At 41.3% G+C, this 18,781-nt stretch overlaps 1 protein-coding gene across 1 annotated transcript; it reads left to right on the forward strand.

Annotated features, from left to right (window-relative positions):
• The first annotated feature begins 1,208 nt into the window (after positions 1 to 1,208).
• Positions 1,209 to 6,043, forward strand: LOC146714339 (Fc receptor-like protein 5). The gene is made up of 8 exons (XM_085450805.1): positions 1,209 to 1,283; positions 1,539 to 1,574; positions 1,784 to 2,050; positions 2,585 to 2,851; positions 2,963 to 3,241; positions 4,466 to 4,756; positions 5,284 to 5,391; positions 5,800 to 6,043. The coding sequence occupies exons 1-8, from the start codon at positions 1,247 to 1,249 to the stop codon at positions 5,838 to 5,840; spliced, it is 1,326 nt and encodes a 441-aa protein (XP_085306931.1). The 5' UTR covers positions 1,209 to 1,246; the 3' UTR covers positions 5,841 to 6,043.
• The last annotated feature ends 12,738 nt before the right edge of the window (positions 6,044 to 18,781 follow it).

The raw sequence follows: 18,781 nt of genomic DNA on the forward strand, positions 1-18,781 counted from the left end.
ACTTTAGACAGTTTTTCAACTCTCAGTAATGCCATAGTGATCATTTGATATATGGACCTGCAGTGGAGTTTAGGCCCAGACATGGCTAGTGACGTCAGACTGAACAACCGGATACATACAGGAAGAGGTGGAACTTCATTTTTATGGGCACACAATCGGCCAATCACATGCAAAGACTGAGATCACACCATTATGTGAAAGAAGGGCAGACGTTCTGAAGACGGTGGTACAGGCCAGGTATGCAGAGAGACGGGGAGCCGCATTTAAATGCAAGCGTGTCAGAAAAAGTAACAAGTGAACACATAAAATGAGCAGCATCTGACTACATTTCACTGATGTTGGAGACTGCAAAGCTGAATGCAGGATTTATAAAATTAGAAGATAATGTGATACGCATTTTTATTTTTTAGCCATTTTCCATTGTGGAGAATAAAAGGTTTCAAACTTTTCCAGGCTTTAAACCTCATACGTTCTCCCTATTAGCAGTGAATGCATAAAAACAAGGCTTTTATGAAAACACTGAATGAAAAATTTCTTCTTGAAAAAGACTAAATGTACAGTTCAGTATTGAATATTACATAAAATAAACTATGTACAAAGTGTCTTTAAATGGCAGAGATGCAGAAATGTGTGCATGTAACACAGAGGTATTGCTCGTGTCTGCGTGCATAAATGAGTCACTGGCCTGAATGTGGCATGAAGCCATTTATAATTCTTACTCAATTTGATCTGCTGCTCACCACAAACAAGCAAGTAGAAAAAGTTTTTGGACTTTTATTTATATTTTCACAGGTTTTACACTTTTTCCTACTGATAAAAACCTCCCGTATGATCATTCATACTACACAAAGTAATTATGAAATAAACAATTAACTTGTAGAACCAAAATGTTCCCGGTATTTGAGGCAAGAGGGAGTATGTTATGTTATGTGAAGGTGCAGCCAGAGCTCTGTTCTTGTTGTGTTTCTGGGTGTAAAATAAAGGACTTCACATTTAACTTTAACTTGTGATCTCCTCATAAAAAATCTGCCTAACATGTCTCTGCAGCAGCAGGAGACAATAAACATGTGACAGTATGTTGTGGTCAGATCTTCTTGCTTTGTCTGTGTAAAAGGAAGGAAGCAAAAACTTATAAAAAGTGTTTGTGGTCTTCACAGCTCTTTGGTATCTGCTATGCTGCTGCTTCACTCGCTGTCTTTACAGAAAGTTGTAGAAGTTTTCAGACGTGTCACTGCTGGATGTGAGGATGGGAGCCACTTTGCTCTGTGAGCTGGGCCTATTCTGTGAGTACATCACTGACTCCTATTGTTTGATTCATACTGATCCATAAACATGTTTTAGTAAGAAGAACAGAGCATCAGTCGTTTGTACCATTTCAGGTCATGTGATCAGAGGACTCATGTTTGTTACCAACATGTTTGTTTGTAGACTGGATTAGATTTTAGTGGACTGACTTAGATCAGAGTGGAGCTGGTTTAGTTTATCTAAGAAAGGTTTGTTTAGTTTGATAATGTCTGAAGTCTCTGTCTTTATTGTAGTGCTCTGTACACTCCTCTGCACTGGACACACTCAAGGTGACTGAACAGTTTTCACTTTTTTTTTTTTACTTCTTTTTATTCATTTAGTAAAGATTCATCTTAGCCTACTGCATCAGTTTTAAGCACTTTCTGGTTTTGCTCATTTTTGCAACACATTTATATTTTTTATGAACATGTTGCTTCTTGACTAAATAAAATGTTTCAATGTTTCAGATTGTTAACTGTGTGGTTGTGTTGGATTCTAGATGCTGTGCTAACGATTGAACCCAACTGGTCCAGTTTTTTCATTGGGGAGTTCATTGTCTTCAAATGTGACATGAATGAAGGAAAAGACACTGACTGGAAATATATAATCAAGAAGGATGGTCAAGAATTTATCCGCTACAGTGATTACAAAAACCACAGATTAAAATGTACAATTACAGGTCACAGTGGTGAATATCAGTGCTCTGGTCACAGGACGAGCAACAGTTATACAAAGAACAGTAATACTGTCTCTATAACTGTATTAGGTAAGTCCTCAGTGACCAACAGCATAAATTTATGATCCTGTACATTTAAATGTTGTCACATCAGAGGTAATGAGCAGACCCAAACTCTTCCAAATAAAGACAGTGAGTTTATTTACAGTGATAAATAGTGACAAAATAATATGCAAATCCCAGTGTTGTGCCAAAAAGTGGTTGTTTTTCAAGTATCTTTATAACTCTGTGTTATTGTGCTTACATTATAACCAATCCGGTCCTTTATGTCCACTTCGTCAGGCAGGACAATGGAAAAACAGTTATATTCTGTTTATTTAGAGATATACACCCTGCCTCTGTTACCATGTTGAGAAAGACAGCAAAAAATCAAAGAGCAGAAAATATGATGAAGAAGAATTTTGAAGATTTTCCTGCAAGTAGCAGGTTTTAGTCGAATTTCCCAGAGGAACCCACCCGAGGGATTAATAAAGTTCTATCTTATCTCTTATCTGTTTTATGACATTAACACATGCTTCTTTTTTTTTAATGTATGGATCTGTTTTTCTTTAATTTTTATAACAGCAGATAAACCCAGGGCCACACTGACAGCAGGAACAACAATCATATCAGTAGGGGGCAGTGTGACACTGACCTGCTCTGTGCAGAGCTCTGATGGATGGAAATATGAGTGGTTCAGACGAACCCAAAGAATCTCTGAACTTCAAATCAGAGATCAACAAAACAGAGATATCAGAGTATCTCAAGGAGGAATCTACAGCTGCAGAGGAACAAGAGGAAACCCAGTTTACTACACTGATATAAGTGATGATGTCACCATTAAGAAAAACTGTGAGTTTAGTATGAAATATACATTCACTCATGATTATCAAATGATGCTAAGGTTCCTCTGTTGATTTCATGTTTCTATTTTTTATCTTAACTGTTAATATGTTTGAACAGTTTCCAATAAAGTTGTTGTAAAACAACAACCCAACTGGCCTCAGATATTCAGAGGTGAGACGATCACTCTGACATGTGAGGTGCAGGAAGGAGGTGAAACCACCGAGTGGGAATATAAATGGAGAGGACCCAGGACACTCAAAGTGTGGACACGCAATAATGATGTGACATTCAGAGTTTCTGAGTCCAGCAGTGGAGACTACATGTGTAAGAGTCGATGCAGAGATGACTCATATTCTTCAACAGAGTGGAGTGAAGCCTTCACATTGTCAGCATCAAGTAAGTCATGTTTGTTGTGTGAGCCCAGGATGAATTCAATGGTCTACAAAGGATGTTACATTGTTACATTGTTACAAAGAGCTACAGCTGATAGTAGCTCATTGTTGGCAGTTTGTCACCACTTTGTCTCCTGAACTTTCAGCTGGTATAGGGACAGCAATGCTGACCTGCTGCTCCATAACCTGAGTACAATAATGATATAAATAATGATAAAAAAAAAAAGTTTTTTGTAAGTAGGGAGGCAGATTTGGTTTGTGTGTGTGCATGTGTGTGTATACATGTTTAGACATCTTTGTAAAGACAAAAAATTGGCATGCTACTATATTTGTGGGGACCAAGAGTCCATTGTGGGGACAAAATGCTCGTCCCTGCAAGTTTGAAGGTATTTCTAAGACTCAAAATGTGGTTTTAGTGTCAGGGTTACAATTAGGTTATGGTTAGGTTTAGGCTAAGGTTCAGGATTAGGCCTTCAATTTTTCAATTAGATGTCCTCACTAAGATATGACAATGAGTGTGTGTGTCTGTTCCTGTCTATCTATCATTGTGAGGACCGAAATCTGCATCCTACTATACATGTGAGGACCAACAGTCATTTGTGAGGACACACACCTGAAGGCTGAAAATGTGGTTTTAGTGTCAGGGTTACAATTAGGTTATGGTTAGGTTTAGGCTAAGGATCAAGGTTAGGCATTCATTTTTAATGGTTATGGTTAGGGTAAGGGGTTAGGGCAAACATTATGTCAATGAAGGTCCTCACTAAGACAGCTGAACGAGCGTGTGTTTGTGTATCTTGTGTAAATGTTGATACTAAGGTAAAAAAAAGTGTAATGTGATCTGCAGGAAGTTACAGCGAGATGAGCAGGATTTTCTTTTCCTCTTACAGGAAGGCAAGTGTTGATTTCTTCTCATGATGCAGGACGAAGTTGTCTAGCCAAAGTAAACTGTTGCAGTCTGTAAATGAAAAAAGCATCAAAATGAAACTATGTAAAAGGCATTACAGCTATGTATTAGAGGAATGAGTGTGTGAGAGGCGATGACATCAGTGTTAACAGTTTGGGCCATTGCACTATGTTGCATATACTCACACTGTTACAATTTGGTAATTGGAGGAGGAAGACCAGAAGAAAAATGCAAAATGAAGGCACATAACATCAGGGTAGTGTAATCCTGGCCTGTGTGTGGTGTAATATCTATTTTATTTCTGTCTTTGTTTAAACTCAACAGCAGATCACCCAAAGGCCCAAATAACTATTGATGTGAGAGACATTCCAGTAGGGGGCAGTGTGACCCTTAGCTGCTCAGTGAACTCATCATCTGGATGGAAATTCTACTGGTACAGAGATGTAAACTCATCTGAACCTCTGACCACACAAGATGCTGTTCAGATGCAGATGCAGTTCCCTTCAGTAGGACAAATCAGTGTCTCACAGGAAGGACTCTACAGGTGCAGAGGAGGAAGAGGACACCCAGTCTACTACACAGAGTACAGTGATCCACTCATCATTGATGAAAATGGTGAGCTTTTCATCAGTGAGTGTCATAGAAAGACAAAATGTAGAAACGTTTTTTATTTTCAGTTTTATGCCTGGATCAGTAATTCACAGTTTTTAAGATATTGCAACACATTTGGCCTCAAATATGCAGACTAGTCAAGATAATAATCAGATGTGAGATCCTGGAGAAGACACTGAGTGGGAGTGTGAAGGGAGAAAGTTAGTGTCAGTTTTGCAAAGAACAAAAGGAAGCTGATATTTCACCCCTTTGTGCTTACACTGTGCTTATAAACACTAAACACTAAAATAGCAGCTTTAAAAATGCTTCTGTTCACAAGGACGATGGCATTTTACAGTAATATAATGCAGTGGATAAGGAGCGGGACTAGAACTAGATTCTGAATGTAACATAAAGATTGGCCTGAGTGATGTCAAACTGAAGTATTTCACTCAGGTGTGTTGAAGACTGTAGAGAACTTTTCATTCTGAGGAAAAGTTTCAAGATGGTAGCAGTTAATGTGCCTTTTTTTTTTTTTTTTTTTACAACAGATATGCTCGATCCTGAAAGCTCTTCATTTGTTGTTCTGATGATCTTTAGACTAATGTTCGTTTTCATGTTCCTCCTGTTCTTGTTGTATTGCTGCACAAAGTCAAATGGTGAGTTGTTTTTCTTCTGATATTAAATATTTTACTTTTTAAGTACAGTACTGTGCACAGGTCATGAGCCATCCCTCATTTCTTAATATTTTGCTAAGAAAATGGGAAACAGTTGCAGTAATCTACTGAAACATGTAAACATAAATGGAAATCTAGCAAATAAAATAAAAACAATGTGGATAAATAACAACTAAGAAGTCAGATGTTTTCCAAATGTTATTTCATGGTGGATCAAACTCTGACGGTCCTTTTCTGTTCATAATTCATCAATTTTAACAAGATCTCCAACAATGTCAAATTTGTATTCATCGTGTCATCAGAGCCATTCCCACTGATTTTCAGCCCAGTTCTTTTGACATTTGGTGGACCTCAGCCTTTTCTTTGTTTTTCTTCCTTAATTCTTCGCAGCCACCCTTCCACTGAGACCATTTCTGATGAGGCTTCATTGAACAGTAAAAGATTCAGCTGAAGGTTCAGATGCATCATCAGGTGCTGTGTCAGGTCTTTGCTGCATATAAAGAGATGAAGGGTGGCTGAAGACTTTTGCACCACACAGATGCAGCATGTGGCCCTAAAGTGGAAACAGCTATGTATAATAGATGACCATGTAAAAGCAAATGCCTTTTTAAAAGTTTCTAATAAAGGTTTTGCGGATGAGGGTCAGCCTGGATGAAAACCAGGCTGAGTTATGGACTCCTCTTGTCTTCACAGTTAGTTTTTCCATCAAGTTTAAACTATTCTGATGCTTTTTGTAACACAACTGTACTGATTACATCTGCTGCAGCTCTGACACTGTTGAATTAAACAAAGCCAAGTTAATAATATTTAATTTAAATGTGTTTAAGTTAGTATCACAGACATCAGGTGACCTGCAGGTGATCATTGTGTCTATGAGTCAGAGTTCGTGATACACTTTTATTAATTTAAAGTAGTTGTAGAAGCTTTGTGGTTATCATTAAAATCAATGTTAACATTTTTTTTTTCAGGTTGACCGGAAGTTAATTATCCATCCTGGGATTCAGCTCAAAGTCATTAACAAAAAAACATGAGTACACAAAAAAAGTGATAATAAACATGAAAATAATAATTATGATCACTAATAATGACAGAGGCTGTTTATTAGGGACAAGAATCTTGAGAAGTCTTTGTTAATAGTCTTTCATTTATTGCCTTAATTTTCCTGTTTTTATTGTAAAGCACTTTGGTGTACCGCTGGTCTTTTAAACATGCTATACAAATAAAGTTTGTGACAAAGTGAGTGAGAAGACCATTTGTCTATATTCTTAGTTAACATTCTTGCTTTGATTTAACCATATTTCACATGTAATCTGCAAGAGGCAAACATCTACTATCCCAGGTTTGTTTATGTTCTGCACTTTTACAGATTATATAATATCTTGGTTTAAATCAATTCCTACAAGTTTAAGTTAACATGTTCTTTATTTCAACTGTTAATTTGTATTGTTTAGAACTTACCTTACCTACCTGTCTTCCAGAAACAAAAGGAGGAAATGTAGTTTTACTTCCTGCTTTATACCTTCTGGGTTCATCTGGGGTCACAGGAAGAGACCAAGTGCAGAAGGGGAAGAACTCTTATAATTTAATAAAGTTTATTTTACAGGGTTTATGAAGAAATAGATTTATTGTTGTAATATGTATTGATTACACCACAGAGTTCATGTTGCCAGTAAAGAGGAGTAGTAGAGGTTTGAATATAATCATGTTCATCTTACCTACCTACTGAATGGACTAGTCCAGAGGAGAAATTGTTTGGTTAAGTGGACTATTTAAGCAGAAGAACTCTGGTGTTTTGAGAGAAAGGTTCAGGTCAGTGTAGCTGTGTGCAGGTTGACCTTAATTTCAGTTGATTTAAGTTCAGTTATGTTTATTTGAACTGAGTTAATTATAGAGTTGAGTTTCTTATTTGTTTCTTTGTAAATACTGTTTGGGTCACAAAATGGTGAATAAATCACTTGCTACACTGGACAGCATCAGTCTCCTGCACGTCTTTGATCGCTTAAGTCAACTTTTACCACAAAGTTGTATTGTATTGTAAGAATCACTCAGAAGTGTTTGTCTATGCTCCTGTGTCAGGCGCTTCAGTAGATTACTCGTGCTATTAACAGCAGCCGATAGTTTTTTTTTTTCCTCCCCAGGACACAGCTTACATATTACTTTAAATGTTCTTGCAGCAAACTGGTGCGAAATGACGTGCAGCTGCACTACAGCGATGTTAAAGCGGCAGAGTTTACTTCTACGTTTAGAAGACAAATTATTGAAATTAAATAATGATATTCAGCGAGTTTAATTATTTTACAATGTAACGCAAGTGCATTGTAAGTAACTGTAATTAAAATACCTAAAAATGAACAGTAATCAGTTACTCTACTTTTTCAGTCGAAAAGTAATTTAATTACAGTAATGCCTTACTTAGTAACATGTTACACCCAACACTGCTTGTTCACTAGTGACGGGAGAAGGAAGCCGGAGATCGACCGGTCTGTTGTGGTGAAGAGGGAGCTGAGTGTAAAAGCGAAGCTCTCAATTTACCGGTCGATCTACGTCCCTACCTTCTAACTATGGTCACGAGTTGTGGGTAGTGACCGAAAGAATGAGATTGCGGATACAATCAGCAGAAATTAGCTTCCTCCAAAGGGTGGCTGGCCTTCCTTAGAGATAGGGTGAGAGGGACGGAAGGAGAGGTAAGTGACGGAAGTGATGTTGTAGGTGACGTCAGACGCCGGAGATTTTGGCGGAGAAAAAGCAAATGGTAGCATAGAGTTTAACAAAGGTTTTCCAAGCTTCAGTATTTCCAAATATTTTCCAAATATACTAATCAATTGTCATATAACTAACAACATCTGTTTTATCATCTCTAACACCCTGGAGGACAACGGGGAGAGTTTAGACGCTCTCCAAGATTACATCGACCGCTGTTTTCAAGATTTAGTAATGCATAAGGCCCAGAGTGCATCTTCCCCGGCCAAAATCGAGACGCCGTCATCGAAGAGAAGTCGCCAGGCAGACTCCCCCGGTACAACATCGCCTGCCGGCAAAGACATCGCAGAAATCCTGGAGTCCATCGACAAGCGATTGTCCAGTTTCGATGCGAGGCTGTCCCTGGTGGAGATTTTACACCGGGAATTTAAATCTCTGAGAGAATCCCTGGAATTCAGCCAGCGGCAGGTGGAAACGCTTGCCGCTGAAAATGCCACGCTACGGGAGTCGGTTAAATCTCTCACCGATAACGTGACCCAGCTAAACATTGAAAATAAAAAAATAAAAGAGTCCGTTATCGATTTACAAGCCCGTAGCATGAGAGATAATCTTGTGTTTTCTGGTATTCCAGAAACTGCCGGAGAGGACGCAGAGGCAACGGTGAAAAGCTTCATTAAAATCCACCTGAAGCTGCCGGAGGACACCGTAAAGAACATCGACTTCGATAGAGTACATCGCTTGGGGGGCGCGCGGTCGCGGACCGGGAGACCACGGCCTATTGTGGCCAAATTCAGCCAATTCAAACAAAAGGAACAGGTGAAGAGTCGCGGCAGAGAGCTGAAAGGAACGGACTTCAGCGTGAACGACCAGTTCCCCAAAGAGATCCTGGAACGACGCAAGGTCCTGTTCCCAGTTCGACGTAGCTTTATCCAGAAAGGCTCCCGTGCTGTCATCGCTGTGGACCGGCTCTACGTGGACGGACAGCTGTACCGCGACCCCGGCACCACACCGTGGTTATACTGACTGCACTCCAGATAAGAACCCGCTACACTCTTTTCTTATTCATTCACACTTTCTCCTTTAAAATGTGTTTAACCTAGTAATATCAGTAGGATGTCATAGCAGATATAACACCGTCACCCTCCGTCATTGCTTTAATTGGAATGTTTCCGTTTCGTTTCCTTTTTTTTGTTGTCGCTCACAGTTCATGTGGTTTCTTTCTTTCTCTTGTCTTTCACTGCTGTGGTCACCTACTTCCCCACTCACCTACAAACAACACCCTCTATTTCTCCATATTTTCACAACACGATCACGCAAACACATCAGCTCAACGGCAGCACATTCACAACAGCCTCACAGCACGCACAGACTTGCAGGACACATAAGCAAGCCACGCTTGTTCATATTAGTGAATATTCACACACATAGTCAGACTTATGGAGTCTCTCACCACACTTTTTTCTCTTTCTATTTACAAACAAGGGATGTTTCCATATTCTCTCCACCTGTCTAAACGAAACACCCAGCATACATCATTAAACATACACGCACAATTAAGGGCATGCTGAGGTTTGTCACATGGAATGTAAATGGAGCTGGCACCAGAGGAAAGAGGTTAAAAATATTTAACCAGCTTAAAAAACTACAGGCAGATGTTGTTTTATTACAAGAAACTCACAAACCTGTCACAGGTTTAAATGAACTTAAAACACCTGAGTTTCCTAACGCGTTTGCAGCCGGTTATAATTCTAGACAACGGGGAGTAGCAATTTTAATACATAAAAATGTTAATTTTACAATACTCGATACAGTTATAGATCCAGAGGGTAGATTTCTAATTATTAAACTATCAATATTGAACAAAAAACTATGTATTGTTAGTATATATGGTCCAAATGTTGATGAACCCTCATTCTTCCACGGTTTTTTTAGTGCACTCTCTGAACACCTTGATTGCACACTCATTCTTGGCGGTGACCTCAACCTTGGACTAAATGAAGAAATGGATAGGCTCAACACAACAGGAACTCAGCGTAATTGGCAGTCCACAAATATAATCAAACAGTATATGAACGACTTTGGTCTTTGCGATGCATGGCGCTCTCTTCACCCCACCAGTAAGGAATATACTTTTTTCTCGCATGTTCATCACTCTTACTCTCGTCTGGATTATTTTTTGGTCAGCAGCTCACTGCTGTGTGACATTTCAGACACTGAGATTCATCCTATAGCTGTCAGCGATCATGCTCCTGTATCTTTAACACTAATGCACAAGAATAATACTACGCCAAGTAAAAACTGGAGATTTAATATATCACTACTTAAAGATGAAGACTTTATTAAATACTTTAAAAAGGAATGGACTTCATATTTAGACTTTAATGACACTCCCGGAATATCTGCTTCTGTTCTATGGGAAGCAGGGAAAGCTGTGATGAGAGGTAAAATAATTTCTTTCTCATCACACAAAAAGAAAGAAGAAAACAAAAATATTCAGGAATTAGAAAAAAACATCAAATCACTAGAAGAAGCCTACGCGTGCGACCAAGATCAGGAAACATTGAACAAAATATGCAAAACAAAACTAGAATTAAATGAAATTATTAATAAAAAAACACAATTCATTATACAAAGACTTCGCTTGCAGAATTTTGAACACAGTAACAAATCAGGTCGATTTCTAGCTAACCAGCTAAAAATAAATAAAGAAAAAACAACTATATGTGCTGCTAAAGATTTATCGGGGAACACAATATATGATCCTGGAAGAATAAACAACATTTTTAGGGATTTCTATGAAACTTTATACTCACCACAAATAAACCCATCTAAAAATGAAATTGATCTGTTTCTTGACAACGTAACTCTTCCAAAATTACTAGACAGTCAAGCAATGGAATTGGATTCGCCACTGACGCCAAGTGAACTCCAGGAAGCCCTGATAAGTATGCCCAATAATAAGGCTCCAGGTCCAGACGGCTTCCCTGCAGAATTCTACAAAGAATTCTGGACAATTTTGGCACCAGTATTCCACAGCATGTTGCAGGAAATCGAGGAAAAGGGCAGACTACCACCAAATATGAATTCTGCCAACATTAGTCTCCTGCTAAAACCAGGCAAAGACCCTTTATTTCCCTCAAGCTATCGTCCAATTTCTCTTTTAAATGTAGACCTTAAAATAATCTGCAAAGCTCTCTCAAAGAGATTAGAGAAAATGACCCCCCTCTTAATTCATCCTGACCAAACTGGTTTCATAAAAGGTCGGCACTCCTCAACAAACACTCGTAGATTACTTAATTTAATAGACTACTCATACGATAAAAACATCGAAGCCATAATATTATCTCTAGATGCAGAAAAAGCATTTGACAGAGTTAATTGGAAATTTTTATTCGCAACTTTACACAAATTTGGTTTTGGAAACTCTTTCATAAACTGGATAAGAATATTATACAATTCCCCAACGGCTCGTATCAGAACAAATGACCAGACATCCTCCAGCTTCTGTCTCCTGAGGGGCACCAGACAGGGATGCCCACTCTCCCCCTCACTTTTTGCAATTTTTATCGAACCTCTAGCAGCAGCATTTAGACAGGCTACAACAATTAAGGGCATAAAATGTAAGAACATAGAACATAAAATCAGTCTCTATGCGGATGATGTGTTGCTTTTTCTGCAAAACACACAAACCAACCTCTCTGAGGTAATTACTTTAATAAACTGGTTTTCAAGAGTTTCAGATTATTCAATTAACTGGCCAAAATCTACAGTTCTCCCCATTAACTGCTCCTTCCATAATTCTTCCTCTGCCCCACTGCAATCCGGAAATATTAAATATTTAGGTATTAATATCTCTCCTAAGCTTTCAGACTTAACTAAACTAAACCACATCCCACTTCTAAAGAAAGTAGAAGGCGATCTGACTAGATGGAAATCTTTACCCATATCACTCATGGGAAGGGTCGCCACTATAAAAATGATGATCTTGCCAAAAATAAATTACTTATTTTTGATGATCCCTAACAAACCATCACAAGATTGGTTCAGATCTCTGGATTCATATATTTCCAAATTCCTTTGGAAAGATAAACCCCCGCGTATCAGCTTAAAAACGCTACAAAGAACCAAGGATAGAGGAGGATTAGATCTGCCTAATTTTCACCAATACTTCTTAGCCAACAGGCTTCAGTTCATCTCAGAATGGTTAAAACATACCTTCTTAGTTGAGCCCTGGCTAGATGTTGAACAGGCACTATGCAAGGATCTAGAGATTTCAGACCTACCATTTATTAGCTCAAACATCAAAAGACATGAATGCTTTAAAAGTATCAACATCAGCTTTTCTCTAACAGCATGGTGGGAGTTTCTAAAAATAACGGAGTCTTCATTAATCCCATGCAAACGTACACCTATCTGGAATAACCCTGACATATTACAAAACAATAATATGATTAATTTCCCAGAATGGAGTTGTAAAGGAATTAAATACTTAGAACATATATTAGAGGGAACAGAATTTATTCCATTTGACAGACTAGTTGAACAATATGGGATCAACAAGACAAGGTTTTTAGAATATCAACAAATTAAATCCATAGTAAAAAAGAAATTTAACCTCAGTCAAGTTGAATTACAAACACCACTAAGTGCGGCACATTTTCTTACTCTTAAATCCCCCAAATTATTATCTAAAATATACAGAACACTTTCTAAATTAGATGAATCAATATCCCTTCCTACTGCAAAGTGGGAAGCAGATTTATCAGTCAACCTAGACCAAAACTTCTGGTCTCAGATTTGCTTAAAAACTTTTAAATTAATTAAAAATCCCAGTCTGCAATTAATACAATACAAAATACTTCATAGAGTGCACTATACAGGTCATCGGATGTTTAAGATGGGCTTTACATCTTCCAACAACTGCTCACACTGTCAAGGCAATACACCAGACAATTACATCCACGCTCTTTGGTTCTGTCCACCAGTGCAAAAGTTTTGGCGCGAGATATGTGAAGACTTATCAAAATGTCTGAAATGTAACATTCCAACCTCCCCCTTAGTGTGTTTGTTGGGCAGCTTAGATAATGTCACTTCAGAAAAGAATATAGCCCATATGATCTTCACTGCCCTATGCATAGCCAAGAAAACAGTCCTCATGAACTGGAAAAATAAAAATAATCTTAATTCTAACCAATATAGAAATTATCTATTAGATTACATTAGTCTTGACACAGCCTCTGCCACCACATCAGATCAATTGCTCTGGGCCCCTTTTATCAGCTCCATCACCTAGTGGGGGTGGGGGGTCATAGTTTGGTCCCGCCTTCACTGTTGTGATTGGTGAGGGGGTAGGGACAGGCTTAGGGCGTCGGGGGGTTCCCCGGAGGCATCTTCCTTGGGGGGCTCAACCCGGGGTAGCGGTCACGTCCGGTTGAGGGCTCTGTTGGCTCTCAGGTGACTGTTTCCTCGCGGCTGCGTGCAGCGGGGCTAGGGGAGGGTCTGTGCTGACGGACGTGGGTTACTGACCTGGCAACCTGGCTGCCCCTGGGTGGGTCCGGGATGGGCGTGAGGTTCTGGGGGTGCTCCGTCTCTGGGCGGGGGCCCGGGCAGGGCCTCGGGGGCTCGGGTCCTGGTTGGTGTGTTGCCGGGGTTGTGGGCGGGTGGGTGCATGGGGGCCCGGCCCTGGAGCAGGGTGCCGCCGGTGCATCGAGCCGCCTGGGGGGCTCTTCAACTGGTGGGGGGGATGGTCACATCTGGCAGGAGCTTTCTTCTCTCAGGAACTCTCTGCAGGAGGGGGAGATACAGGAGAGGTGGAGGAAGATCTCAGCCTGGGCGTTTACCGTCTTATGTAGTCTGGAAGATGTGTGGTTGGTGGGGTGGGTGCAGTTTTCTCTGTGGTGGGGTTGGGTGGACTGTCCAGGGCTCTGTGGAGCCGGGGGGCGCTACTGCACTGGGCCCCGGTCTGATGGGCCTGGGCCCCCCTTCCCTGGCGGGTCGCGGAGGGTGGGAGTGCCTACTGGGGTCAGCGGGGGAGCTGGCCCCAGGGAGGGGTTACCTGCCCCTCCCTTCCTTCCCTCCCCATCTCCAGCTGCCTCCCTCTTCCCGCTCCTCCACAACCACCCACACATGCAGGGCCTTGGAGTGGGGGTATGTCACCAGGGTGCAGAGGAGGCTACCCCCCCCCCTGTCCCCTTCTGGCTGCCTCTGCCTCAATTTTATCCCACAACTTAGACATTCACATTATTCACACTCTCATTACACATACATATAGGATCTTGGGGGTGGGCACAATCACGGAGTCCAAATCACCATCTGGGTGTATACCTCACCCCTGACCTCGTTGCCCACCTCTCAATTTTAAATACACTTAGTCATTGAGGGCTAGCAGGAGGGACCATGCGCTTACCTGCTGCTCCTTGGCAGGTAGCTCCATGCCCTCCTGGGTTTTAATTGCACCTTAGAACACATATGCATCAACACTACAATGAGCGGGTGGAGGGAGGTTTGGAGTCTTCTCCCACCCCCATTCTCTGCGGCCTGCTGGAGCGGGGGGGCTAGTAGGAGGAGTTGGCCGTCCGGCTGCGGTCTGGGGTATGGGGCCTCCCTGCTGCTGCGGAGTCGGGGTGGTCTGCCTCTCCCCACCGCAGGGAAAAGGGTAACACCACCTGGGTCTGGGTGCAATTCCCCCCTCCAGGGGCAAGGGTACCTAGACCCGGTTTGTAGAGTACGCTTGGGGAGTGTGATTGTGTGTACAGCGTCTCTTTATGTCTGTCTCCACGTTGGTTGAGTGTGGAGTGAGTGCATATGAGAGCATGAGGGTGGGAATGGATGTTTGTGTCTGTGTGTGCCTGTATGTCTGTGTCTATATGTCAGGTTGGGTATCAGACGCCACCTCTCTGGGGACACCTCAGGCCCTCCAAGGTTTGGAGGCCTATCTCCACCCACCACCACTTCCCCTGCCGGTGGCGGACTCCCTCAGGTGTCGGTGTGTTGGTGGTTCTTTGTGTCTGGGGGTGGGCGTCCGGGTACACACCGGCTCACTCCTTGGCGGCCGCTTGTCGGGGCCTGGGGCCTGGGGCTCGCTCGGGCCCCTTTGGAGGTGGGGTGCCCCCGGCCTCTCGGCCTAGGGCTCGGTCACTCAGGCACAGCTGGGGGCCGGCGGAGCTCACGGGCGCGTCACTGCAACCCCCCCTGGCTTCTGCTCCGCGGCTGCTGAGTGAGCCCTCATCTGGGACTCTCCTCAGCTCTTACTGGAACAGTGGCGCGGCTGCCCCTCTGTTGGTCTTCCATGGTCTCTTGTGTTCTGGGGGCCTCTGGATGTCTGGAGTTTTGATCTCCTCCATACCCGTTTCACACCCTGGAGGACGGGGCTGTGGCCCCCCCACACTCCCTAGCAGATCATTACATGGAGAAACCTTTGGAATGCGATCCACACAGGTATGCACACATGGGTATTCACAGACGCGGACTAAAGCTTTCTTGGCTGCTGCCTCAAAGCACACTGTGCGCTGTCTATCTTGCGTGCTGCACAATATCGTTTATTACTTAGTAAATACTGATATCTATGACTAGCTAGTTTATTGTGATGGTGCTTTGTTTTCTCTATTATTATGTTGCTCTTTGTTGTTTGCTGTCTCCTCTGTTTGTTTGTTTGTTTGTTTGTTTGTTTTTTCTCCATACAGGTGACCCAGGAGTTTTTTTTTTTTTTTTTTTTGTCTCTCTTCCCCCCCCTTCTCACCGTCTCTTCTCCCCTTGGGTTTTCTTTCTTTCTCTCACCCTCTCTCTCTCATTCATTCCCCCTGTCCTATTTATTAAAAAAAAAAAAAAAAAAAAAAAAATGACAAAGGATGAACTGAAGCTCTGCCATCACGTAATGTCGCATACTGCTGTTTCTGATGTCATTTATAAAAAAAAAAAAAAAAAAAAAAAAAAAAAAAAAAAAAAGAGATAGGGTGAGAGGTTCGGCCATCTGGGAGGGGCTCAGAGGAGGAGGTCCCGGGGCAGACCCAGGACACGCTGAAAAGATTTTATGTCTCAGCTGGCCTGGGAACACCTTGGTCAGCTGGAGGAGGTGGCTGGGGACAGGGAGGTCTGGGCTTCTCTGCCTGGCTGCTGCCAGATAAGTGGAAGAAGATGGATGGATGGTACATGGTCTGTGGACCACATTTGGTAATAAAAGGCACACACTGTGATTTTTGTTAACTTAACTTTTTGATAATTAAAAAAATAGTAAATGTTGTCTTATTCTTCTATCCATTCATGCATATTACAGAGTACAGATGATGCCTCAATCATATATAGCCAAAATTTGAAGGCAAAATTTGAAATGTGAAGGCAAAATTTTCCTGAGTATTTTATTATCTATTGGAATCTGGAATTTCATTGGCACTCTTAATGACATTATTTGTTAAACTGTTTAAAACAGGATTTGAATTAATGTTCATACACTATCTAAATCTATATTTAATTAATAATTTATAAATATACTCTTAAAGCATGACTCAGGCTCTAGTTACCTGATATTGTTCATCATTTTTAACTGCGTTTAATATTACCACAGACAATTTCCTGTTTCTTCTTTCAAATCAGATATGATATATCCATAGCTCTTTCCAAGCCATACACCATAGCTGGTTTCATTACCATCTTGTGTTCTAAAATGCACTCATGAAACTTGGGTTTTAAAATACTGAAAGATTTTAAAAGTGGTTGAAAGTAAAGCAAAAGGTTTACCTAAACAGGTGAAAGTTTTATAATCCATGCATGAAAACCTCAAACAAAGAGTCAGTAAATAGCATCAGTTTCTCTATACAAAAACTGAGCAATATGTTGGACATAATTATGAAACTGAAAGTAGGCTTTATGCAATTAAAAACAATGAAAAATGAAAACATTTTAATTATGTGTAAATATTTTTTAATCAAGTAACTTATTTTAAGTGCGTTACATTTGGCATGTGGAAGTCTTTTCTTGGCTCTTGACGGAGGCGGCTGCACTTTCTCCTTCTCCCTCTCCCTTATCTTTCCTGCTTGGCTTCTCATGTCTTTTGCATAGTCTCGCTTATTCTCTATCCCTAAGAGAGTCTTCCAGACTTGTTCTCTAAAAACCTAAAGAAGAATTATGGATTTGATCAACAGGTCCCTTAACGAAACTGAAAAACTGATTGTCCCGCGGAGACATTTGCTGCCAGATACTCAATGGTTGCTTACGTCATGTGTCTGACAACACTCTCGATGGAGGACATTGAAAGACATCTACCAATTCAGAACCATGATAACAGAGTTCTGGCTGATTGGAGCTGGCTTATCGAAGTACAAGAATCGGCTAGAGCTGTTTAAAATCCCACAAGGCTGGCCGACATGATAGATGATGGGCAGGGCTGTGAGTACTCAGACTGTGTTTATTGAAAGCAATATGGACAAGATCTTGGAGAAGAAGAACGGGAATTGAGAGACCTGGTGACCAGTGACGGACATTAGACCAACTGGAAAACTGGAAGCAGTTTGTTCACGCTAACCAAAACAACTACCATCTTCATCTAATGCGACCCCCCTGGCACCAGCTGGATGCTCAAGGCAAAAGCTGACGGTCAAAACTCTCCTTTAGATAACAAGACTGTTGATGTGACTCTCTCCCTCCTCAATCAAGGCCAGCCGCGTCAACTGAAGATTGTTGACTTTTGCCCAAGCGAGTGAAGGGCCACTTTCTCTTGGCTGAACACGGAACACACACACACACACACACACGCATGTACACTGACACAGACACCCCCTCCCCCCCATGTTGTTTCCTCATGTTGTGCATTTTCCATTGTTTTGGTTCTGGGTCACTGCTCGTGCGGTCAACTGGCCAGTGCTACCAGGCCTGACCTGTTTCCCCATAGTGATGGGTCGTTTGCGAACGAAATGGCTCTTAGAGCCGGCTCTTTGACGTGAACGACGCGAGCCGGCTCCTTATCGCGAGCCATCACGTGGTTTGTTTGTTTTTTTCTCTCAGCCTCTCTCTTGCACTTCTTTTCCGCTTCGCTCCGCCGCTGGGCAGAGGGGGGAGGGGCGGTAGTTACACTGAGTAGCACAGGAACAGAGCCAGAGGGAGAGAGAGAGAAAGAGAGCCAGGGACAACAGCGTCACATTAGAAAGGTATAGTAATCATTCACAACTATTTTCGGTTGCAGATGATAAAGGATTCAGAAAGTTTATTCATGCAGGTCCATATGACAGAGAATATGCATGTTCTTTTTGTTTTCATATTATAATTTATATTTAATTGTGTTGTGGTTTGCAGTGTTTTGTGTTGTTTCACTTTAAATTTGTAAAAGGAAAAAGCTGAAAATTTAAATAGTTAAAAGTTGAAATGTGAATAGTTGATTTTTGTATTATATGATTTATTTATTACATTTTATGTGGAGTGAATAAATAAAAGTATATTTACAGTGGCCCCTAGAGACAAAGCACATACAAACTCCAAATCACGTACAAACTCTGAAGCACGTACAAACTCCAAAACACGTAAAAACACGTACAAACTCCGAAGCACGCAAAAACTCAGAAGCATATAAAAACTCAAAACACGTACAAAAGACAACAGAAGTGCTCCAGCATGCTGGGCGCAGTGTTGAGATTTTGTTACCTTGTGGCTACACAAGCCAGCAAGTACCAACGACCGGATTTGG

The sequence above is a fragment of the Copadichromis virginalis genome, linkage group LG3 (assembly GCF_057382275.1).
Source record: "Copadichromis virginalis isolate Kocher_CV1m ecotype Utaka linkage group LG3, C_Virginalis_male_GT1.1, whole genome shotgun sequence".
Classification (NCBI taxonomy): domain Eukaryota; kingdom Metazoa; phylum Chordata; class Actinopteri; order Cichliformes; family Cichlidae; genus Copadichromis; species Copadichromis virginalis.